The 25920-nt window shown below is 37.1% G+C and overlaps 1 protein-coding gene across 1 annotated transcript in view; it reads right to left on the reverse strand.

The window, feature by feature from the left end:
* ulk4 (unc-51 like kinase 4) overlaps positions 1–25920 on the reverse strand; it is a gene marked incomplete at its 5' end in the record, with an annotated part of 224362 nt that overhangs the window by 133458 nt on the left and 64984 nt on the right. Inside the window, 2 exons of the mRNA XM_081389791.1 lie at positions 3280–3401; positions 3797–3930. Of these exons, the coding sequence (XP_081245917.1) occupies positions 3280–3401; positions 3797–3930 (256 nt within the window). The remainder of the gene's footprint in view (positions 1–3279; positions 3402–3796; positions 3931–25920) is intronic.

The following is a 25920-nucleotide window of genomic DNA, read 5'->3' on the forward strand; positions in this document are numbered from 1 at the left end:
GTGAACAGCTTTTGAGAATTTAATGTTACCCCATTCAAAGAGATAGGAGCTCACACTTGCATGACTGAAATAGCTGCTCGAGAGGCATTTCAAAGATGGCCGCCGAGTGAAATGACTTGCCTTAAAGAGACTTTAGCCGCTTTTCCACCGTCGGGCCGAACGGTTCTAAAAACGGTTCTAAGGAACGGTTCTAGATGTATTTCCTGGTAGGGCACGGGACAATTACACACCATTTTCGGCCTGAGATTCTCAGCCCGGTTGGCTAACCGTGATGAACAGTGCTGGTAGAATGCGTGTAATTATCGTTGCAACTCAGGATCTGTCACTTGTCTGTTGCCTGGCTAACAGTTTCTCCGTAGCCGGCTAAGCATACTATTTGACCGATATAAACACAAATTAATAATAAAAATTAAAAGTACAGTAAAGTATAGTAAAATATATGATCATATTCCATAACATGGTCGATTTTACATCTCATATCGCCTGTAAACAGTTGCGTTACCAAGACAACGACTGCGCATTACATTACATTCCAAAAGGCTCCGTTATCTCACAGTGGAAAATTAAAACATATCCGTGCCGGCTGGCCTGGATCGGCACAGAATGGAACGGTTAAGCAAAGAGAACGGTTTAGCCTGATGGTGGAAAATCGGCTCTTGACTATACTATAGAGAGCCTAAGTCCCGCCCCTCCGCTTCCGGCTCATGGGACCTTATTTCGGAAAAAATATGTATGGAAGTCAATGGCGAGAGATAACTTATCTTTTTATTCCGTCTGAACTGTGCCCTGAACTACACATATGATGTTTGTCAATTTAAAAGGTAATTATGAAAGTCAAGAAAGTCGCAGTTTGTCATAAAACAGAAGAGTAACGTTTAGTTTTATGTGAAAATCGCTCAATGAACTACATTTCTCGTCTCGCACTATGTACGTCACAAGATCTGTTGCTCGTATGTGTGTATTCTGGCTCAAAACACTCAGGCATGACGGCGTAACGTTACGATTATAATGTAAGACTATAGAAAAAATGTCAGACGTTAGCTTCAGTAAAGTTAGCTTCATTCATTGAGAGAAAAGGTATGACGTCACATGTGCGCCTTCTGTGTTTGTAGTCTTTGTAATTACGTATTTTCACAGTCTTATACCTCAGCAGTTTTACATCAAGCTGCGACTTTCTTGACTTTAAAATGTATCTTTTAAATTGACAAACATCATATGTGTAAATCAGGGCACAATTCAAACGAGATCAAAATATTTGTTGTCTCTCGCCATTGACTACCATATAATATTTTTCCGAAATAAGGTCCCATGGTGGTCGACCGGAAGGGGAGGGACTTAGGCTCTCTATAATATACAGCACTTATTCAAAATGTTACTTCTTGACATACAAGCCAATGCTGGCCAGTTTTTCCAATTCATAAAACAGTAGGCAAAAACTACCCTGATGACTAATTTCGGCGCATGTAGGCATTTATAGCATTGTAAAATACAGAATTTACTTGCACAACAGCTGCTACAGTAGCAAAGATATACGCCATGACTGATGACACCCAATCATAGAGCCGAGCGTGAGCCTCTACTAGGTCATCGTTTCTAAAGTCCTCCGTTTTGACCCGTCCACACTAAAACGCCCTCCGGAGATTCAAAATGAAAAACGGGTCGGCAGCGTTTCTAAACTTCTCCGTTTTGGGTCTCCATTTTTGCCGTTTTAGTGTGGACGGGAGGTGCAAACGTAGCAAAAGGTCTCCGTTTTTAAACGAAAACGCAGTAGTGTGGACGGGGCCAGAGTGTTTATGTCAGAATGTTTATTTTTAAACCACAACCCTCTAATATCAGAATGTTTATTTTTAAACCACAACCTTCGAAGCGCTTCTTTTACCGATATGTTTAACGATATCTTTTGCATTTCTAATCCAAACAACGTCAAACTTGGCACTGCACTTACTCGTAGCAAGACACCTGTCAAGTTTGAAATCCATCGGACAAACGGTTCGAGAGATATGCGAATAACAGACACACAGACAGACGGACGTTTCTGTAATTTATAGATAGATATTGTATTTAAAGGTGCAGTAAGTGACTTCTGAGAAACACTGTTGATAATTAACCAAAATAAACACATCCCTCTCTTCATTGCTCTGCCCCCAAAATGCACGAACATCTTTATTACAGATGAAGTAAAGCAAAATAATGCTTTGCGAAAAATAAAGCGAAGATGACGAGCGAACGACAAAGAACAACAAAAAAATGTAAGAGTTGGTTGTTAGTCGCCAGCAGCACACCAGCTCCAGACAAACAAAGACACTCAATATTACAACAACAGCATATCTTGATTCTGTGAAACATAGCAAAACCAATGTAACTCGTGTATGAGGCAGAAACAACGCAAAATCAGCGTCCGTTTTCAGGTCTTCCCACTTAGGTCTCGCCAGCGCTGGAAAGCTTTTCTAATATTAACGTGGGCCCTAAAGCTCTTGCCTGATTGTAACCCTTTATTCCCAGTGATATTCCTCTGATCATTTCTCTTTTATAATGTCTCTCAGCCATCTCTCTTTCTACAGTCTTTCTTCAAATATCACTCTTGCTGTACATGTCCCCTACTGCTGATTGGCTACAAGTGTGTTGTGATGCTCAGTACGACCCACTTTCAACAACAACAAAAATCGCTCAAAAATCGCTTACTGCACCTTTAATATTGTACATATGCTGTCAAAAATTGCTTTGCTCGTTGAGTATTTTGATCAGTTTAACATAGCAACACATTGCTCAAACAATAGTACTAATTTTGGGTGGGACAACCAGTTTGTTTGGCCAATGCCAGATGGGAAGTATTTGAGAAACCTGTTTTCATTAATTTTGAAATTTTGAAAAAAAAAACCACAAGTGGCCCAGAAATCACACATTTCACATTTCAAGTTTGAACTAAAACAGAAAAAAGACAGAGGAAACTGGGCTAAGATGTTCTAGCACAGGGGTGTCAAATCCAGCTCCTGGAGGGTCACTGTCCTGCAGAATTCAGCTCAAATCCAAATTAAACACACCCGAACCAGCTAATCAAGGTCTCACTAGGCATACTAGAAACTTCTAGGCAGGAGTGTAGAGGAAAATTGAAGCTAAACTTTGCAGGACAGTGGCCCTCCAGGACAGAGTTTGAACAATGACATTAAACGTGTAAAAATAGGGTATAATCTATTGCACCACAAGGTAGGTCCCTACAGTTTTTTTTCCAAAATAATTAGCAAATAGGTAAATATAGTAAGACCTGACACAGACACACACCTGTGATGTGAGCAGATGCAGCACCACAGACATCATGGGGAGGTTCTGCTTCAGCTGACGGGACTGTGTAGGAGAGGGGTGCTTCCTTCCCACAATGCTGCCTAACACGGACAGGATGTCATCTACAGAGAGCCCACATAAACAGAGACAGTGAGAAATCAGCCAATCACAAACAAACCATCCTGTTTAGTCCGGGTAGGTGGCCAGGGGTGTGAGCAGGTGCGTCTCAGTGTTGGGACGAAACCCGCATAAAGAACTAAACCTGTTTGGACCGGTTTAATAGGGGTGCGGTGGTGTGTAGCGGCACTGATTCACAAATGAAAAAGGAAGAACAGATCGATACCTGAGAGCCTGCTCACGGTTTCAATCAGAAAGGTAATTAAAGAGAGGCCAATCAAATAGGATGTTCAATCTTATTGCCCCTTCTTTGTTTTGCCCATTTCACTCTGTTCTATCGCTGGTGAATTCTTTGCATTCCCTTTTCCCTCTTTTTTTGGGTGTATTGTGATTGATTTACCCAGGATGGCTGGCAGTTCGTGCACGGTGTGACGGATGAAGAGGGTCAGGCATTTTGACAGGTATTCATTGCCGCTTTGTTGCTCCTTTCCTGGCGTGGCCTTTCGGACGTCTCTTTCAATGTACATCACCAGCCTGAGAGAAGGGTTGGCAAAACATTATTATTCATCTGCAGACACCCAGACCAAACAGAAGGAGAGAGAGAGCTGAAACACAGTGGGGAGAGGATAGAGGTTTTTTAATCAATTACACTCAACAGCTGGAGGGGTGACAGAATGGAGATGAAATGGTGTTGATCCTGAAACAATATCAGGAAGGGAATGAGGTCTGTCTGCCTGACTGAAAGGACCAGAGAAAAACAAGATGCATCTGGAATGGAATTGAATTTGAAGTGTATCAGGTACACAAATTGGCGGCTGAATTAGAGATGAATGAATGTGACTTGATTCAAACATGCAAACCGACATATTAGGATTGATTAATGGGGTCGGGGTACGAAGAACAATCTTAGTAAAAGCATAGATGACATCTCCTGGGATTCAGGGAATTGCCTTGGATCTAAAATTACGATACCAGCCCCATTTTTCGGGTGGAATTTTTATTTTATTTCTATGGGTGTTTGGTCTCAATAATAATAATATAAATAATAATAATAATAATAATAACAATAACAACAACTATCATAAAAAAAAACAAAAAAAAAAACAAACAAACATAAAAAATTATTTCACACATTATTTTTTTCCACCAAAAATGTCCAGCAGTTTATATTTATAGACTATCAATTATTTTCTTCTTCTCAACACAGTGTTATTTCAACTACATCTGAAATCATGTATTGTATTTAAACACTTTTTGCTAAAGTTAATTTTATATGTTTTTACATTAATATATACAATGAAATATACATATCTCATATATACATAACACACAATCATTATTGTATTTTTATTTTTGTTATTTCTACTTTTATTTATTGTTAATTAATTGTAATTGTTATTATTTATTATTATTAATATTAATTTATTTTAGGCACAATGTGATAAAATGTACCACCTTAATGGAAAGGTGGTACATGAAAATATGTATATGAAAATACAAACCAATCTTAACTAATGATTTTGGTTGGAAAAAAAAAAAATCTGTGTGTCAAATTGGTTTATGTATATTCCATTCTTTGTTTAGATTACCATAGTCTGAAACGTTTAATAATAATTAATAATTTAAGTACGTACTTTAGAATGGATTATCATATTTTAAGATACAGCTCTTACAGGTGCATGTGAAGGCTCAACAGGTAAAAGTGGGCTATTGTCAAGAACAGTTCCAACATATTAGGAATACTTTTAGCTGTGTTGCAATGGCCTTGTTCAGACTGTCAGTCCCAATCCGTTTTGTGTCTCCAATTGAAATCTGATCTAAAATTATTGATGTCCACACTGTGTATCGCAATTGTTCAGATCCGATTTTTGTGTCCATGCAGCTCTTCCATTTTCCATAATATCTGCATTGGTTTCTATGGCAATGCCGTCGTGTTGGACTATAGATATGTACGGCTTTTTTCGCTGTCCTCTCCGGTTTCAAAATATGTCTCCGTTAGGCTATATTTTCACTTTCTGCTCGTCCGGCACTTTGCAACAACACCGCATTGTTTCGGCAGCGACTTTCAACATGTTTCCTATAACAACGTCTGACGTTTATGTTTTACGTGGCGTGAGAAAGTCACATAAACCATGCAAAATCAGATCAGATCGTTCGGACTGAGACGGATTTCCAGAAATGCGATTTAAATAGGATTTCAGACCACATTTGAATGTAGCTTGAAATGGATTTGTAAAGATCGGGTTTCATGTGATTTTTAAGCGTTCACACTACCTAAATCTGATCGGATTCCAACCGCTGACAGTCTGAACTTTTGAGGCTGTCTACACCGGACACATCAAAGTAAACACTATAAACTGGAACATTTGACTTTCTGAATGGTTGCATAGTAGCATGTTGCATCCAACACACTATTCACTAGGGCTGGGTAAAAAAAATATTGATTTCTCGATTTTAATCGATTCTCATTTTTACGAACCGATATCGATTCTTAAATCCCAAGAATCGATTAGTCAACCTGTTTTCAGTTGATGAATGAATGTAACATTGTAGCGCGCATCCCATCCAATAAATTGCAATAATCTTTGTGCTTTGTTACTATTGATATGAAACAAAGTCTCAGATGTCAAATTACGTCCATTGTCTTACAAAATTCAAAAACATAAATACCGTTTTGGCGCTGTGGCGTGAGATCACTCTGGCTCAGCTCAGCTCAAGAGCAGCAGCACATGATCTTCTCTTCCGCCTTAATACAAGTTACCATGCGAAATAAACATGAAAGAGCATCTGAAAGTGTGTTAAAAGGTAAAGTACAACTTATCGAAATCCGTATCATGTGACATGAAATCGCTCAATCAGTGTTTCAACCTTGGAAAGACGTCAATAAATCAGCTTGTAAACAATGTCATGTAACGTCACACAAAAACCATATCCAGTGACCATAAACTCGTTAGTCAGCTAGAAAAATGAACTGTAGAGAGGAACATTTTGCTAAATATATGCACCATATTACATATTCATTATAATTTTTAATATTCTTACATTTTTAATGCATGTTTGAATAAATCTGGCAGGTTTTTATGACAGCCACCATTTAAATGTTTATATTTCATATAACTTTATTATTATAAAAATAAATAAAAGTGTATTTTAAGTGTTTGTATACAAACCAGTTAATTTCTACCTTCAATATTATAGTAGGCTAATGAAGCCTAGTAGGCTACCACTGACTCCCATAGTTTACAGCATTAATTATTTGTTTTTCCTTGAGAAAATTTGCCATGTATTTTACCTGATATCCAAAATAATCAATATTGAATCGAAATCGAATCGAATTGCAAGCTTGTGAATCGAAATCGAAACGAATTGTGAAATTTGTGTCAATACCCAGCCTTACTATTCACTTTGACGTGTTCATGACCTGTTTCATATTTGAAGGTCTAAATGCAGTGAAATTGTACTTGCGCTCCTGTACCCCAAGCTGAATTCCTTTTCCCATGTAACACATCAACCATGGTCCCACAGTGGCTAAACACCCTCTGGCTCAGCCTGGTACAGTAGCCACGCCTCAAACTCACGCTATTGGTCGAGCTGGAAAGAGATTGACAGATCTGAGTGAACCGCTCTCAATGTTTAGATGGTGCCTGGGAGGCTCAATCTTTACACTTTTGGGGGAGAAAAACCAATGAATGACAAACTAATAGTAGTCAATGAACAATAATCTGGGTCAAGAGAGTGTATTTTAACATAACAAACCTTACATACTTCATATTTAAGAATAAGCAACAGTAATAGTGATGCTTGCCTTAGCAAATATGATAAATTAATACGTAACACTTGCAACACAACACTATTGATTCAGCCTCACCTCTAGTATCTCAACTAATCTATTCACTACAAACAACAGATGTGTCTCATGAGAGAAGTAGCTAACATGTAATATTGATGATATAGTCATTTATGTCATGGACACAGTAAATAACACAAATAAGAAAATAGATGATAAAACTCATGCAGAATGCAGTGAGGATAAGGCCATTCTCAATAAATTGCTGCTCATTGTAGTGTCTATTCTGATTTATACAGTATATCAAATTAAAGAAAGAGTGAGGCAAAAAAATTATTATAATAATTTCTGTAATTTACTCATCTTCACGTTTTTACAAACCCGAAGGACCAAATAGTAATTATTCACAAAAAAACTTTTCTTTTTCATACCTTTTAAATTTTATTTGTGCCTTAAACTCACTGCACTGTGATTAATTACAAGATATATGAGAATCAGCAGTAACTGGCATAACCAATGTAAAACATGCCATGTCTTTACACACCAAGTATAACTATGACATTTGAGAGTTATGGCAAGATTTTTGGTGAATAATGACTTAAATTTATATCTGTTCCTCATACAGAGCAATCATATGGCTTTAAAAGATTTGGAATACTGTGCATAAAGGTGCGCTCACATTGACGAAATGTCAGCGACCCCCAACATTTTTTTAAAGTAATTTATGAAGCTCTGCTCACAAAGAAATCACTTTCGAACCAGTCAGCTTTCTATTACCAATTTAAGCGAAATCTGCATCAGGAACTTGTTTGTCCTCATGCGAAACCTATTGATATGAATTAATATGTCCTCATGCGAGTCCTATTGATATGAATTGTACAGAGCAAAGGTAAATGTGACCGCAACTTAAGTCACATAGGCTTTTATGATTTTTATTTTTGTATTATTATTTGTGTGTGTGTGTCAGTCACTCGAGAGACCCTTTTATTATATAGACATTATGGTAACACTACGATAAGGTTCCATTTGTTAACATTAGTTAATTCATTAGTTAACATGAACTAACAATGAAAAATACTTCTAAAGCATTTATCAATCTTAGTTAATGTTAAAGCTGCAGTCCGTAGCTTTTTGGGTTAAAAATTATCCGAAATAATTTTTTGAGAAAGTACATAACCAGCCAGTGTTCAAAACTCTCTGTTTGCCTTAGCTCGATTCAAAATGGTAAGCTTGTAATAATGTATTTAATTTCAGTGGTACTGGTGGCTTTCCTCTGGAAATTTGAGCATGTCTTTACGTCATTACGTCACATCTGTACACATAAAGGAGTCTCGGCTAGTAGGCTATATTGCGTATGAGGATGTTGGTGGTGGAGATTTATAACATTTTCTCACAGCACTTGATATTATTAAATGTATCAATTTGATGGCGAATCCAGAAAGCTGCAAACGACAATCACCAGTGACAACTGGAGATTCACCCGAACAAACGCGAAAGACTTTGGACTTCGGAGAAAAAAAAGAGACTGCAACCGGCCCATGCGAAAACAAGGATAAATATCGGAAGGGCATTAAATGTAGTCACGCAATGCTGATGTTGTTAACATTAACAATTTGAGAACAAAGTATAATTTGCACGGTTTGACATGATATGATAAGCTAGCGTTAGATTTAATCGCCGTGATTTACTGCAATGCTTTTTTCCCATTAACATTAGTTGGTCAGAACAAAAGTGGATGTTACTTGTTCAGACGACATTTTACGGTGAAAATTCTTATGTTGGTCATACTTCCAAAAAGTAGAATCTGTGATTGCGAATGACAGTATCCACACCACCAGCACGGTGATTGACAGCCGCACATTCTCCTCAAAACATTGGATTCATCCGCGCTGTGCCATGCCGAAGCACAACGCACGTAAAGTTGATAATTCCGCGAATAACTGCAATTGCAGATTTCGACCAGAGATGGCGACAAAGAGGAAAAACTATGGACTGCAGCTTTAATTTCAACATTTTTTGAATAAAGTATTAAATAAAGTATCTAATAAATCTCTAATAAAGTATTAAAATCAAAGGTTGGATGTTAATATTATATAATGGACCTGAGTTAACATGAACTAACAATGAACAGTTAACTAACATTAACAAAGATTAATAAATACTGTTACAAATGCATTACTCATTGTTAGTTAATGCATTAACCAATGTTAACTATGGGACCTTATTGTAAAGTGTTATCAATTATTACATAGACTTGATGTCGAGCCAAATGTTTACACTGCTATCCAGACACACGGTGTAGTACTTTGTAGTAAATTAATTGTAGGACCTAAGATGTTCTAAGATCATTCAGTTACAGTTCTTACACTAAAAAGGTGCAGCTCTGCCAACAATGCAGATGTCTTTAAAAATAGCTTGTCAAGAGCAACCTCTCCTCTCCTCTGCTGTAAGTGAGAAAAATGAGATTGTGAGAGGGTGAGATCTACGGCACCAGCAGTGGCAGCCTGTCTCTGCCCTCAAGCCCATGCTAATTAAGAAACACTGTTAATTAACTTGTTTGCAACCATCACTGCACACTTCTATACAATCTGTGCCTCAACATTTCCCCGTAAGCGAGTCAGTTCCTCCCAGCCCCTCGTAACACACAAACTGGCACACACAAACACACACATACACACACAAACACACACACATTTCTGCTGAGGCGCGTCTCTCAAATTAGACACGGATGAAAAAGCAAACAGTGAGAAAATTGCACAGAGCCCAGCAGTGTGGGAAGGAAATGCACCCAGCAATTATACCAGAGGCTGAAAGCAAGTTTGAACAGAGGACTAGAGGGAACACACTGGATTAAACTCCAATGAGACAGCAATCGCCTACTTAACTAGCACATTCGACAAAGAGGAGAACTGGGACCTGGATGCAAACCTGACAAATACCTGCTGTATTAAAACCTGCACTGACCAAACAAAGAAAAACACAAGCTAAAATGAGCATTAAAATCATTTAAGACCGCTTGTTTGGATGGTTAAAACTCAATCATGTAAGATTTAATCTTCCCTTTGAAATAGTGACTCAACTCCTTTGAATTGTAATTGGCACTGAAATTAACACACAAGTTCTGTGCTCAGGGATACTCTTGGTAAAACTCTTTCGAGAATAGTCGATATAGAAAGTGCACCAAACTAAAAGCTTTAAACCCCTCATAGTCCAGTAAACAGAAATGTGTGACTGCCGAGGAAGATAGGCCGTTAAAATCTATAGCAGTGCAACAGCTAAAATATCCAATATCCAAAGAGTGAATTCATTATATTGAATAATTTTCTATGAAAACAGTAAAAGGGATCATCTCCATTTATATTCCAATATAAGTCCATTTATGTTAGTCAAGGTTTTATTTTTTTTCTCCAGCAAAGTAATCAAAGCATTTTATGACCATTTCCATTTTTAACTTTAAAGAAAAATAAAAAAATGATTGATAGATTGACTGACGGAATGATTAACTCATTTAAGAATGCTGCATAAACACTTCCAAAATGAGTAACATCGATTGTTCACAAATTGCAAGTTTACTGTCAGGTCCAGAAGAATACTATTACAGCAGCCTTGGTTCCGGAAACATAAAAAAATAAAAAATAAAATAAAAAGCAGTCATTGACTATGAGTGTAAAATACCATTCAAATATATACAGATAGACAAGTTGTTTTGAGAGTGGAATGAGAATAAACTGTGTTACAGTTCCACTCTATATAGTTTGCATTGCCCCACCCTTCCTGTTACAATGTAATGGAAAATTTGTATTACTGAACATTGCATCACGGCAACAAACCGGTGTGTGCTGAAATGTGTCACTCAAACTAAGGCAAGACAGAAATTATACATTTTGTTAAAAATAAAATAGTCACAATAGTCTGAGATCCTTTGGAAGGACCTGAATGTTTCGGTGTTCGCGCAATTTATTTTCTTTACAAAGATAAATATAAAGTTCCCACCTCAATAAAAAGCTGTGAGCGAGCGCATACAGGCATGTCTGCCTCATAATACAACATTAAAAAGCTATCTTTGTGATTAAACGTGTCGTCCTCACTTGTGGTAGCTTGGAATTCAAAGGGGAATCAGATATGCGTGTTTAGACGTAGGACGGATGTCCAGATATCAGATATGTATCTGATTTAAAACCACATTTGGAAGTGGCTCAGAACTGATGCAATTTTTTTAAGGGTTGTGTTTACACGTGTGCAACAATTTCCCATTTGTGTCAGATGGGAGTAAAAAAAATCGGATGTTTTTGTGCCAGTGTAAACGCAGCCATGGAGTGTGTGGGCTACATTCCCAATCCTACCTGGCATTGAGCTCATCTGCAGAGAATGTTTGTTCTTAGATTAGTCTGATTGAGCTTGACGGTTGTGTAGGTGACCTGCATTGATTCTATGTGATGTGTGTTTCAATGTGTTGGAAAGCTGCAGCCCAATGAATTGTTCCCTTGAGAGAGAAATATAAAGTCATTGGAGCTTATGGCTGAACTGGATTTCTTCTAACCTATGCAGAGAAGATTTAGGCCAATTCTTGTATATGAGGATGATTGGATCTTAGTTGTTCTCCATCTGAAAAAATACTAGGATGAGCATCTGTATTCAAAGCAATATTTTAAAAACTTTGTCACTATAAGCTTAGTGTATTCTAGGTGGTTGTTATGCGGTTGCTAGGGTGTTTGCAAGGTTCTGACTAACTGGAGGCAACCTACAAGTCTCTGATATTCTAGTCCCTCTTGAAATGTAAGTTTATAGGATTTAACCATCCATTTTATTGCAGGCCCCGCCCCCAGGAGAAGAGGAAGAGTTGTTGTAGTAGAGCACATTTGTGAGTCTGTCGCATCCGTCATTTCAAATTTATTGCAATACAGTACGTAACAAATACAATAGCATGTCACTCTGTAGACATCTTACAACATTTATCACACAAGCGATGTATAGATTATCATGACAGAATATGCTAATCAATGACTTGAAGATAGTTAACTCCAAATCAGCTACATAAATTCATCAACTAAACATTCAGAAATGTCCTGTTGTATTCTACATGTTGTCACTTCTTTGAACATAAAAGGCTAAAAGTTTTTGAAATTTTCAGTGTGTGTCTGTGTGAGGTAATCAGAGCTGCTAACACACACACAAGCTCTTGAAGCTCCGCCCTCGGTGCCGGGAGCAGCAGCTCATTTGCATTTAAAGGGACCCACACAAAACGACACGTTTTTGCTCACCCTCCAAAAGGGACACTTTTAACAGGCTATAATATATATATATATATATATATATATATATATATATATATATATATATATATATATATATATATATATATATATATATATATATATATATTACATGGCTTGGCTGAATTCCAATGTAGAATGCGGTGTGTTATTTCTTGATAACAGACCGCTGCGAAGTAGCGATGCGAACAGACCGTTGCCATGAAAAACAGCGCGTTGCTATGGACGCGGAATGGACTATTTTCTTTAGCGGAAGCAATACAATCGTTTTTAAATCAATAAACTCCTTTTTAAATAAATAATTTGTGTCAAATTATTTATTTATTTTGTAGGTAGCCATGTAATAAGCGGGATAATGTATAGTGAGCCGGTTGTTATAGTGAATAACAACCCCTTCAGGCTGTCAAGACCCCTCCGCTTCGCGTCGGGATCCCGTTCGGCCTGTCGGGGTTGTTATTCACTATAACAACCGGCTCACTATACATTATCCCTTACATATATATATATCTGTGGGGTATTTTGAGCTAAAACTTCACACACACACTCTGGGGACATCAGATACTTGTAAAAAGGGGCATTATACCACCCCTTTAAGTTTATTTTTGGCATAGTATGGGCAATACAGTGATTATTGCCTTATAAAGCATATGTGTGCATCATAATCATCGAAATATACAACTTATGAAACTCGGATACAAAAACAATTGCATTATGAGTGACATCAGCAAAAAGAAACCCAAAGAACATCAAAACTAAATAACGCAAATGACTGCTTTGAATGTCATCTGTGCTATTATCTACCAAAGCCTTCTTGTTCTCATTTTCTCTTCAGCCAAGTCTTTCTTCCAGGGTTAAGCAGAACAGAGCTACACTCATAATTGACAGAAGCTTTAAAGCAAAGCTCATCTCTTAGAATCTTGGGAGTAATTTGAAGAGAGAGCATTTTCAGGTATGCAACTCATTTGATTAATCTTTGAGTTCAAAGGAATTATTCTTACACTTTCTCTGTGTTAATAAAATTGACGGGATAAAAACCACAACTGTTAGACACCATATGTGCCCAACTTTAACTGAGTCAGAACTTGTACTTTGCCTTTATAAAAAAAAACACACACATCTCAACTCAAACTCAGACAGGTCTCCTAAAAACCGAAGTGGTGACCCTTCACTGAAACCCCATCTTTAAATGTTACCTAGGCTTATTGGAAAAACATGCCTGTGGTAAAATTTCTGAAAAATATTATGTAGCCTCTTGCATGTTAAAATGTAATGCTGCCTTCACGTTCTCTTGCATGGGAATATTCTTCCTTACTAGCTGGGGCAAATTGTTTTATAACACAGATAGCTCCGGTCCTTGATTCTGATTGGTTGAGCCGCATTCGAAGCCGTTGTAAATTACTCAACAAACATACACCTGTGACCGCATTACAATAGTATTACTGCGCAACTGCCGTTTGTGATTCTTTGTTGCTGCATTTGGAACTACGTTGCTTGGAAGGGGAATAAATGTGTTATAACGTTATATTTTTTGTTGCTGGTGTTTATTTTATGAATAAAATAAATAGTAAAATGTATATTTTTATGGAGTAACCGTTTTATAAAAGCAATAAGCTCCTTGAAGCTGTGTTTTACAGTGAATTTAGAACAGTTAAGGGGGTTTTAGGCACTTTTAGGCTTATTGTTTTAATTAATCACTGTGCTTTCCGATGAAGTGAATATAAAAAAAAAAAAAAACTGGGCACTTGGTTGACAAGTTGATTCAAGCAAATATCATTAAATAAAACTCACTTTTTCCCTCAATTTATTAACTTTTTTTTTTTTTTTATTACAGCCCAATATATTATTCTTCATTAGCTTATATTTTATTATTACAGTTTAAAAGATGTCAAAAAGTTTGCAATTAAAAGAACACTATTTTGGTTTATAATTCCTTTAAGGATGAATAGAAGTATGTTTTCATTGTTTAGTTTGTTTAGTTATTAGTATTACTATGGTGACACTTTATAATAAGGTTTATTTGTTAACATTAGTTAACTACATTAGATACCATGCAATAACATTTAACAATACTACACAACAGCATTTATTTGTTAGTCAGCATAAATAAAATAAAAATGCTGTAAAAATATATCATTCACTGTTAGTTCATGTTAACAAATGATACCTTGTTATAAAGTGTTATCATTATTAATAGAATAATTATTATAACTATTATAATACTTATTATTATTATATTATTTTTTTAAGTAAAAATTTAGGAACAGTGTTTTTCATGGACTATTATTATTAACTGCAATTATAAACACTATTTGATGAGGTTTCTCCCTTCAATAATTAGTATTTGCCAGTATTCTGAACGAAACCTCTCCATCAAGGTTTTTCTTTGATTAATTCTACATTTTGAATAAAGAACAATCTTTGCCACAAATTTAAAATAAAGCAAGCACTCCGAGAGTCCTCACAAATTTCAACCAACCTCCACTTACTGACAGGAGAGAGGCAATAATGACAACCTTGGTATTTACGAGTGCACCAATGGAGTTGCTGCCAGACTGGATTAGCCTATAATAAATTTCCTCCTCCCAAAAGGCTATCATTTTCCCTCTCTCAGAATGAATTGTTGTCGGATGTCAGGGATACTCAGTGCTCGTAGGTGAGGAGGTACGAGGGAGAAAATGAAAATCTGGAGACATGAGCATGATTTACAAAACCATTTATTCCGAGATGTTAGGATCAAGCAGCCCTTTATTAGACGGACATGGCGAGCCGGCCGCTACATTACCTGAGGAAGAACAGAAATGAGAAAGGGAACGGTGACTTTCACAATAAATTACATTTACTGGTGCCAGGTCTGCTGTGCGCTCATGGGTCTACAGTACGTGCATACGGTTATAATTGGAATCCTACGCAAGATCGTTTCTTGACTGAATGACTGGGAACAACAGGAGTGACAGGGTAACATTTCATTCCCTAGCGGTTCTTTGTTATCCTGACAGTTCAAGCTGTAATGCAGTGATTTGTGAACGGTTTTTATAGACCCACAGAATGGGGTCACATATTTGGTTTTGTCTGCTCTGAGGCGACATTTTCAACTTATCAGTCAATTCCCAAACCCTTGATTATATGAATTGGGTATGTCAGGGCACAGACAGAATTCATTTGAAAACTGATGAGGGTCTGGGAGCAGCTTTAGGTCTACTTGCTATGCAGAAAATAAACCAGATTTCCAGATTAATGGATTCTAATCTAAAGAGTGGGCAGAACTATAAAGGCAGAGGTGCATGAGAACAGCACCATCTAAACCAAGGACAATCAAACTTCCTTTACCAGGAGCCAATGAATAAAATAACCTGGTAAGAGCATCAATATTTTATTCTGAGCCGTTTTTTTTTTTTGTGCACTAACCAACAACCAGAGCCTTACATTTCTATCATCCCATCCATAATTTTCATTGCAAATCTTCTTTAAAAAAATTATTCTGCCAGTATGTTCACTTCATTCAATGAGGGACCTGTGCTGCGTTCCAGTCCACTTTTAGACACGCACTTGCACACTTCCCTAAGCACTTCCCCTCGGGGGAATCCCCGCCGCCATTTTGAAGTGCGTTCCACTTCGTAAAGTGGACGAGGGAAGTTTAGATGGACAGACCCTCGTTCCCTCGATTTTGACAGACGGAGCGATATGTACACTTCAGGCACCTCTATGTCCCACAATGCAGTACGATTGTGACGTCACCACAGATCTCGTCTAATCACCACCACAACAAACAACTCTATGATATATTAATTATTATTTTTTTATTGAAAACAACCCAAACACCATTCTACATTTGGATGCTGCGTTAAACAAATTCTTAAAGGGAAAACAAATGTAAATAATAAATCAACTATATAGCTGATTCCAAGTGATCAAGGGCTTAGGACATTCCAATTCAGCCCATTGCAGTTTCCGCCAGTAGCCTAGTGGGCACTCGCAATGACGTACATCCGAGTGAACGAGACGGAGGGAAGTTAGCAAGTGAAGGGCATGACAATTTTGGACTGGAACGCAGCACTGGGCCATTCTGCCGAAATCTATTTTTTTCACAGACTGTGACGACACGTTTCCACAGTTATTTACAATGTAAATCTAGCAACATTTTTTATATTTTCATTTTTAAAAAATGTAGTGTATATTTATAACATTATATATTTTAACTTTTACCATGGCATTAAATTGCAGAAACCGTTAATGCTGCAGCTTGATTGTTTCTAATAGAACAGATGAGGGAGTGACCAAAGTAATTAATCTCTCTCTAGAATTTTTCCCCCCTCTTTTAGAAAGTCATAGAAACACTACCATGGACTTTTTCTTTTGAAATTGGGCTAAATGGAAATGCAAAAATTATAGAGGTATTTTTTGAAATTCTCATTCACCACTATATATTTACCCAACTATGATGACTTTCCAGAACCCAGGAAATGTGAAAGAGGTCCATTATTTGTGAAGCCTCAATGAACATTCAAAACATTCTTAGGCCTCAGCTAATGTCATTGTACATGACTCTATCCTCAGGAAAAATGGGATCCACTGCAAAGAAGCAAGATTGAATAAAGAAAACACTAAAACCTGTCTTGCGTTTGCCCCTGAATGATTCGCAAGAGTTCTGGAACAACGTCTTATGGACAGATGCATCGAAACATGAATGTTTTGGTAATGGTTTGATGCATCAGAACCTTTGATGCTTTGTCATAGATGAAGCAACCATGAATTCTGCTGCGTAGCAGAGAATGTTAAACTATCCATCCATGAACTTAAGCTGAAACACAGTAATGCAGCAAGGCAATATTCAAAAGCATAAAAGCAATGCAGAATCTAAAACACGCAGTTGATGTTCAAAAGCCTAAAAATGTCACTGAGCTGAAGCAGAGATATGGGACAAAATTCTTCCACGGTGGTGAGAAAGTCTCATAAATAAATGCAGGATGTGTTTATTTGCAGTTATTTCTGTTAATGAGGCTGTAAGCAGTTAAAGACTCTAAGGGGACAATCAATCAATCTATTCACAGAAAGGGCACTGTTCACATTTATGCATTCTTAAGTTTTGGTTGCAGACTGAACAAGATTCAGTGCATAAATATGTAAAGTATTTTCAATTTTAAACACTTTTTAAAGCACTATGTGCAAATATCTCTTAAACTATATTCAAGAAAACAAATTTGCAATGATTAATCAAGGACGGTGCTCTAATTGGATTCAGAGATCAGAGTACAACACGATTACGGGATAAAAGCAAATGAATCTATTTGTTTTGTGTAAAAAAATCTTTGTCTGTCACTATGCACCAATCAGTGATATATCACTGTATTTGTTTTTCCTGATGCTTTGCATCATTTTAAATAAATACATTTTAACACATATTATAATAAAAGGAGCATTGTGTTTCAGATTATGTAGCTTACTTGAAGTGCAGACATGAAAGCAATAAGTGTATAAAAAAATAAAAAAATAAAAAATCTGAGTTAGCACTTAGTCACTTAGGATAAATCTGGCCCAGATGTACATCTGAAAGAACTCCATTATCAACACCTTACAATGGCAATTTCAGGATGGCTCCCCCTACTTTCAGTTAAGTCTGTCTATATAAATTTGTCTTGGGACATTTAGAATTTTCACCATTCCAAACTAAATTGAATTAAATTTAATTATTTATACATTAATTCATTATTATTATTATTTTTTTTTTGTATTATGCAGTATTTGAGAAACCACCATTATTAATATAAACTTTAATCCGTTTGTTAAGTCATGACATGAGACAGCGTTCAGAAACCTATGGCACTCACTCTTTACCAGCAAATGATCGATAAAAAATTAGACATCACTATAGATTAGTTTCCTGCAGAAAAACCAGCCAATTACAATTCCTTTGTTGTACAGCCTATTAAAGCTAATGGAAAGTTTAGAAATATAATATAGTGCGTGTTCTGTGCTGTTCGCGATTGTCACAACAGCAATTAACGACAAACCACTTCCATTTCTATGGTAACCTTGAGACCCTGCACTCAGATTCAATCAACATATCCTTTCATTGAAACTGCTCTGCTGTGCCAAAAGACACTTTGAAACATTTCACCGGCTACTTTTAGCCACAGAGACGTTTTACTCCCTATAAATGTGTTGTATTTATGTCCGTATGATAATCCCTACAGCTTTCAGTGAACGGGACCATTTAAGGTTTTCAATAAAGAAACATGGATGAATGAAAAAGAAAAAGAGCGGCATGTGCTTGATACTAAAAAAGGAATATTAATATACAGAAATATAGAAATAAGCTGTGAAAGAGAACTGAATCCACTACTGACAGGATGCTTTCTGTGCACGCACATTTCGAGCGCAACACGGACAAGCAGAGTAGCCTATGTCTCCGGTTGTGCGCCTAAACGGAATATGCCAAAACACCCACCTTGGTTAGTATTTACATAAATACAGTTGACGTAAGCACTGTGTGTTGTTCCTAACTCACTCATGCACTCACACACACACACACGCACAAAGAACTCTGAAGAGGATTTATGTTCCTCAGGCAATAACTCAACATCACAGTGAAAGCCCTGCACAATTAATTCCATATTTGCAACTTGTTTATTGTTTGTTGCATATTTGCTTTTTCAGTTGTCTACGGACCTAATAAAGCTACTATTACTGAAATGTTATAAAACAAAAACAAAAAAAATAATATATTTTTGTTTTGTTGAGCCAGCAGAATCTGCCTCGCACTTAACAAGCAAATTAGTGGAAATGCCATAGTTCATGGTAAGACAACTAAAAGTTACCACTAAAACAATCTGATAGGGTGAAACAAAAACCCCTAAAAAACAATAGACTTAAAATGCGGTCACATTTATTATTGCTAAGTGAAATTTTGCAGGTGAAATCTAGTCATTTCAATTGGAATCCACACAAACGTTCCCCAAGCAGATTTTGCTTGTGTCTAAGTTGGTCCTGCTAATTTACAGCATTGACCAACAGAAATCTGCATGGTTTGAAAATGAGATCACGCATCGCTAAACTATTGACATTTTGCTTGTAGGTTTGAATTTCAAACCTAAAAGTGTATTTTTATGATATCAGTTTTGTTTTTATTTATTTTCATTTTAAGTTTAGTAAATGTAACTACTTCTTTAAAAAGCATTATTTTGTTTTTAGATTGGAATGTTGCAATGTTAGAATGTAATGTGATTTGACCCCTTTTTTGGATAGACTGCTTAGATAGACTGCAAGGTTACATTCACTATGTTTGTTTTCATAGCCTTCAATATGAACATTGTTTGTAAGACACTATTGAGCAGGATATGAAATACATTTTTTATTATACCATCTTTGGCAATTGGCTATTGCCCAACCCTACCTTATGGCATGCTTTAAATGCTGAATTTTCCATTTTTAGCTAAGCATTAGGCTAATGATACATTATTATCACTGTTAAATGGTTATTTAACAATTAGCCTACATTCAGTCCTGCATTAATAATTCAGTTGTTTGTTTTTGTTTAACACCAGCCGCCACTGATCTAGACCACTGGACACCATGAATGAGACAGTCCATAAACAGATCTAAATCATAAATCTTCCATTATGAAGCTATAAGGAAGCACATTAAATATGAAAATTTAAATCCAGATGGATGCTAGGGAAATGCCACAAACACACTGTTAGAGAATAATCGAGTTAGAATGATCAGTTAACAGCAGTCGCAGTTAGTATTTATCACCACTGTTTTGTAAAAAAAAAAAAAAAAACCTTTAACAATGCAGATATTCTGCAAAGTCCATTTCTGCAGTCTCTAAAATGAAACATTCTTATCTCAATGTTCAAATTAAAAACTCAAGTAGAGCTCCAACCCCTCCTCCATCAGAAACCTCCAGAGGACCAATCCTAGAACAGACATCTCCTCAATACCTCTGAGCTCTGCTGCAGTCTCATTGAGTTAAAAACATCCCCTTATCTGGAAGCTGGGAGACCTCAATGTGTCTGCTCTGACCTGAGAGGGGCTGGACACGACGTGTCCGGTTTGGCACTTCTGAGGCGGGCTGACGCACTCATCTGACAGGGCTGTATGCAGCAGACGCTGCACAGATAATTAGAGAAGTGTTTATGAGAACCGCGAGGAAACGCTCTCACTCTGGGAGATGGAACGCTGGGTCAGTTCTGACATACTCCATCAGTGCGGCACTGCTTGAACTCGAGGTAGAAGGAGAAAATGAGAGAGAGAGAGAGAGAGAGAGAGAGAGAGAGAGAGAGAGAGAGAGAGAGAGAGAGAGAGAGAGAGAGAGAGAGAGAGAGAGAGAGAGAGAGAGAGAGAGAGAGAGAGAGAGAGAGAGAGAGAGAGAGAGAGAGAGAGAGAGAGAGAGCACATCTCGTTCCGGGCAGAGGAAATGCTAGTGATGACAGACATCCTGTGTTTGTAAGGCAGTGATGAGAGCAATTAGGAGCTTCAGCTGTTCAAGACTGGCTTCAAATTAAATATAGATGAATTAGGAGAACATGATTAAAGAAAATGACCGGTTATATTCTGAAGATGTACATACAAAAGGAATAATGAGATCAGTTTCAAGATTCATTCTTCTTGTCTAAGATTGAAGGAAAGAGACTCAATTATGGAAAATGTAAGTTTAAAAATGATCGGCCTGTTTCTGTCATTGGTTTCACAGTTCGAGGTCAAGCCAATCCGTTGCCAAGCCAAAAAGAGCTGGGTTAGGAAAATCTGTTGATTGTATTGTTCATTTAATGCCATGTTTTGAAAGTAAAACAGTCTCAGTTTAAATTTTTCAGGGAAATTATTAATGTATCAGTCACAGTTGTCTCTGCATATTAAACTGGGACGGTATGAAAAATACTGTTAGAGTATTGTTATTTTACTCTATAAATAGATTTTTCAGTCTTCTGTATTTTTGTTTTATGTATATGTTTATTGAGCAGATTGTTAAGTGACAATATGTGCATGAAATATATGGACAACATCACAAACTGTTATTTCTTCTTTTTTTTTTTTTTTTTAATATCCATAGAAATTATTGAAGAAGAATTATAAAAATATCCAGAACAACACCCATATCCCTTGCCATCCCAAATGGTCCCACAAAAAATTCCTGCTACCAGTGAGTTGGTTTGCAAAATATAACTTCACTGGTCAGTCGCAGCAAGGTTTACAGTACATGCTCTACCCGCTAACACTGACATGATACATCAGACGCTGTCAGGGAGACCGGCGGATGGTGAAGAACGTTCATAATGCTTGTCATCATGTTTAACACACTATCAAAGCATCTGCAGTGAACAGAAACATTCTCCTGCACTCAATTTTGTTTAGCTTGTAAGCAGTATTTAAAAATACTTAACATATAGCTATTGAAATTGATTAATCAATAATCAAATAAACTATTAAAATGATCAATTAATCATTAACCAGTTTGAAAAACAACTCTTCAATGGCAACATTTTTGGTTATGTTGGGCCCTATTTTAACGATTTAAGCGCATGGTCTAAAGCGTACTCAGGGCGTGTCCAAATCCACTTTTGCAAGTTTAACGGCGGGAAAAATGGTTGTCGCGCTCGACACATGGTCTAAAAGGGTTGTCCCTATTCTCTTAATAAGTAATGGGTGTGTTTTGGGCGTAACGTGCAATAAACCAATCAGAGTTTCATCTACCATTCCCTTTAAAAGCCAGTTGCGCTCGCGCCATGATGGATTCGCTACATAGTGGAATTTGCAAGTGGAAAAACTGAATGCTTCTCCAGAGAGGAAATGGATCTACAAGACAAGCCGGATTCCACCATATCATTATGTACACAATAATAATCTTTTACATCGTAATCTTTTTAATTGTTATATTTAGCATGTTTGTGTGCTGCTGTGTGTGTGCCTATAGGCTCACATTACTAATGCGCCCTTTAAATAACAAAAAACAACAACTTTAGACCAGGTTTCAGTTGGTCAATGGCGCAGTCTATTTCAATTGCCTCAAAATAGCAATGCGCCATCAATGCTCCTGAACACACCTCGTTTACAGACCAGCACACCCATGGGTGCACAGATGGGCGCAAATGCATTTGCTATTTAAACAACGTAGTGCAGGAGGTGAAAATGTCAGGCTGAAACTAGCAAAAAACACTTGTGTCGCTCATGATAGGACCCATTTTTTAAAGGTGACAGTAACATTGCACTTACTCAAATAAGTACGGAGGAATCTTAATTAACAACATGTACTTACTATAGAGTTACGGTTAGGGTTAGTTACTTGTAATTATGCATAATTTACTGTTATTACTATAGTAAGAACATGAAGTAATGTGTAACTATGTCACCTTAAAATAAAGTGTGTTTTTTTCTTCTTTTTTCTTTCTTTTTTAATATCAAACTATCTTCAACCATAATCTCTTTTTGACTAATCCTATTTGAGGAAATGACTTTGGGAGCAGAGAGACATCTGAAGGATGAGAGAATGAAACTCATCTATTTAAGTTCCCATGCCATGTCTAGAGGCAGCTCTCCCCCTGCAATCATCATCCAGATGAAGGGTGATGAATTCTCATCTATAATCTATCATCTCTGAAATTCATGTATACACTCTTAATTTCGTAAGGAGATCTTTTCATTATTAACTTTCTACCAACCAAAAACTTATAGCTAAAAGTCCATGATATTTTAAATCCTGTTATTTCAGAGAAGTGATTCTTGCAGGCCCAAAAAAAAAAAAAAAAGAGTCTATTATCCATTGTCAATAGTGTGGAGACGTATGAAGCACCACAGAGATTTCCACTCACGCACCTTCAAACCAAGCATTTTTCTGTTGGTCAATGCAATAATTTTCACTTTTTTTTCTTTTATGAAAATCTTCAGAATTTGGCAAAATGCAGATTCTGTGACACTACACTCTAAAAGAAAGGTACAAAAGCGGTCACTGGGGCGGTCCCCTTTCAAAAGTTAAACCTTTGTACCTAAAAAGTGCATATTCGTACCTCAAAGCTACATATTGGAACCAAAAAGTGTACATATTAGAACCTTTTTACAGTAAAGGGTACAGCCTCAGTGACCGCATTTTTTCCTGAGTGTAGGAATTACAAAATAAAGCATGCAAACAACCTTGCAAACGCCCCTTTCGCGAGTCACACTTCCCCCAACTCAAACATCACAAATACAGCTCTTATTTGTGCTTGTGAAGGCTTGTGAACGGGTAAAAGTAGGCAACATATTAGTAATACTTTTAGCTGTGCTGATATGTGTCATGAGAAAGCAACTAAGTAGGCAAACACTGTCTTTAACATGATGCGCCACAACTGTTTGAGTGCTATCTATACTGGACACATCGAAGCAAACATTATAAACTGGAACATTTGTTTTTTTTTGGCTGCATGATGATGTTGTATAAAAGTGTCCATTGTGGTCTGTTGCATTGCAATGTCACGTTCGCTTTGTAAGGGATAAACCATGTCTATCTAATTATTGAGAGAGAGAGAGAGAGAGAGAGAGAGAGAGAGAGAGAGAGAGAGAGAGAGAGAGAGAGAGAGAGAGCAAGAAAGAAAGAGAGAAATGCGTACCTGCATCTGTTCAGTGTTTCTCTCTATTAACAATGCTATTTTGAAGTAATTAAATTCACAGCTTCGATGTAACCCCATCGTTGCTGATAAATATAATGTAGCGATTCAGTAGCGAAACTATTTTATCACTAAAAGTTGCGGGCAGTGTTGAAAAGTTTCTGTGCTTCTGAATTTTCTGTGTGTGTGCAGCGGGATCTCTGCTCTGTGTGCGAATGACGTATGCGTGTGTGTGCTTCAATGAAAACAGCGCAAGTGATGTATATATCTGTGTGCTTCAATGAAAACAGTGCATTAATATAGAACTGTGATTAAACTGACTTGGAACTACCTGTGCTTTAAAGGGGTCATATAATGGTACATGCACTTTTACAAGTTGATTGTACTGAAATGTGTGTTGGCAGTGCCTGTACAGAACCATCATAAAATGATAAAAATCCATCCAGTGTTTTTTTTTTAATCTTCTTATACGTTTTCCCCTCTCTCAAATCAAGCCGTTCGATTTTGTGACGTCACAAAATTGACGCCCCTCCCACGATTGTTGATTGACAGCAGTGTTTCAACACAGACCCGCCCTCGCTCGTGAGCGAGCTGTCTGTCATCATAGTCCGCGCGGTCATTGTTGATACGCTGGAGCACTGTCTATGAGCAGAATGGCGTCTAAGCGATTGTGGTGTTCTGTTCTTGGGTGCAATAAGGAACACAGCATCATTTTGATGTTCCTAAATCCGTACAGCTGAAGACGCAGTGGCTGAGTTTTGTTTTCGAAGGGAATATTCCCCACGATCAACGTCAATGCTTTCATGTTTGCACGAATCATTTCACACACCAGACTGCTTTACAAACGATGGTCAGTATAAAGCTGGTTCTGCTGAGAAGCTGCTCCTGAAAAAAGGATCGGTACCAACTATTCGTGTTCCTGCTGAACCACCAGAAGAACTGAAGTGAGTGTAACGTTTTATTGACCTTTATATTAATCTTTATATTAATCTTTGCAAATCGCTAGCACGCTTCACGATGAATGCGGCTAAGGTTACACTCAGGGTACATTACGGCATGTTTTCTATGTACGACGTTCTCAATGTAATTCATAATACCACATTTATAATGAACAACGCATTATGGTTATTGTGTTATTGTGTTACAAACGGTGTATGCACAGAACAGAGGGGCGGGGTGAGCAAAGCTCATTATTAGTGATGTGTCGTTCATGAACGATTCGTTCATTTTGAACGAATCTTTAATATGACTCGGGACTACCGAGTTGTCTCAGAGAGTGATTCGTTCATTTTTTGTTGACCGCACATGCGCATTACGCAACATATGGGTTCTGAATCTGTACTGGAAACAACAGAAATGATTAGTTCATCTCTCGAGTCTTCGGGTTCGGGTCCGAGTCTTTCCTTCTTCCTGTCAGTCCCATAGAGGCTATGCTATCAGTATAGGAAAGAGAAATGATTAGTTCATCGCACGAGTCTTCGGGTTTGAGTCCTTCGTTCTTTTGTCACGTGACTTGTCACCGTATTGAATACTAATTCAACCTTTTGACAAACAAGTGCGTAGTTATTTTATTTTTTATTTTTACTTTTACAGTTACGTGATGCGTTTCTGTTCTCAAATGTATATAGGCTATATTTGTGAATTTCTGTCATGAAGATTATTTTCTATAATATAAATAGATGGAACTTATTTTTCAGATAATGTTTATTGCACATATTTTGTATTTTAATTCCTAAATATAAAACAATATACATTCAGACGCAGTCAATAATACAAATCTAATGTTGTATTTGATGCGAGAACGAAGGACTCAAACCCGAAGACTTGAAAAAATGGACTAATCATTTCGGTTTCTGCATAGTGCTATGGGTTTGTGGCTTGAAGAACG

The sequence above is a fragment of the Scardinius erythrophthalmus genome, assembly GCF_964197995.2.
Source record: "Scardinius erythrophthalmus genome assembly, chromosome: 16".
In the NCBI taxonomy this organism is placed as follows: Eukaryota; Metazoa; Chordata; class Actinopteri; order Cypriniformes; family Leuciscidae; genus Scardinius; species Scardinius erythrophthalmus.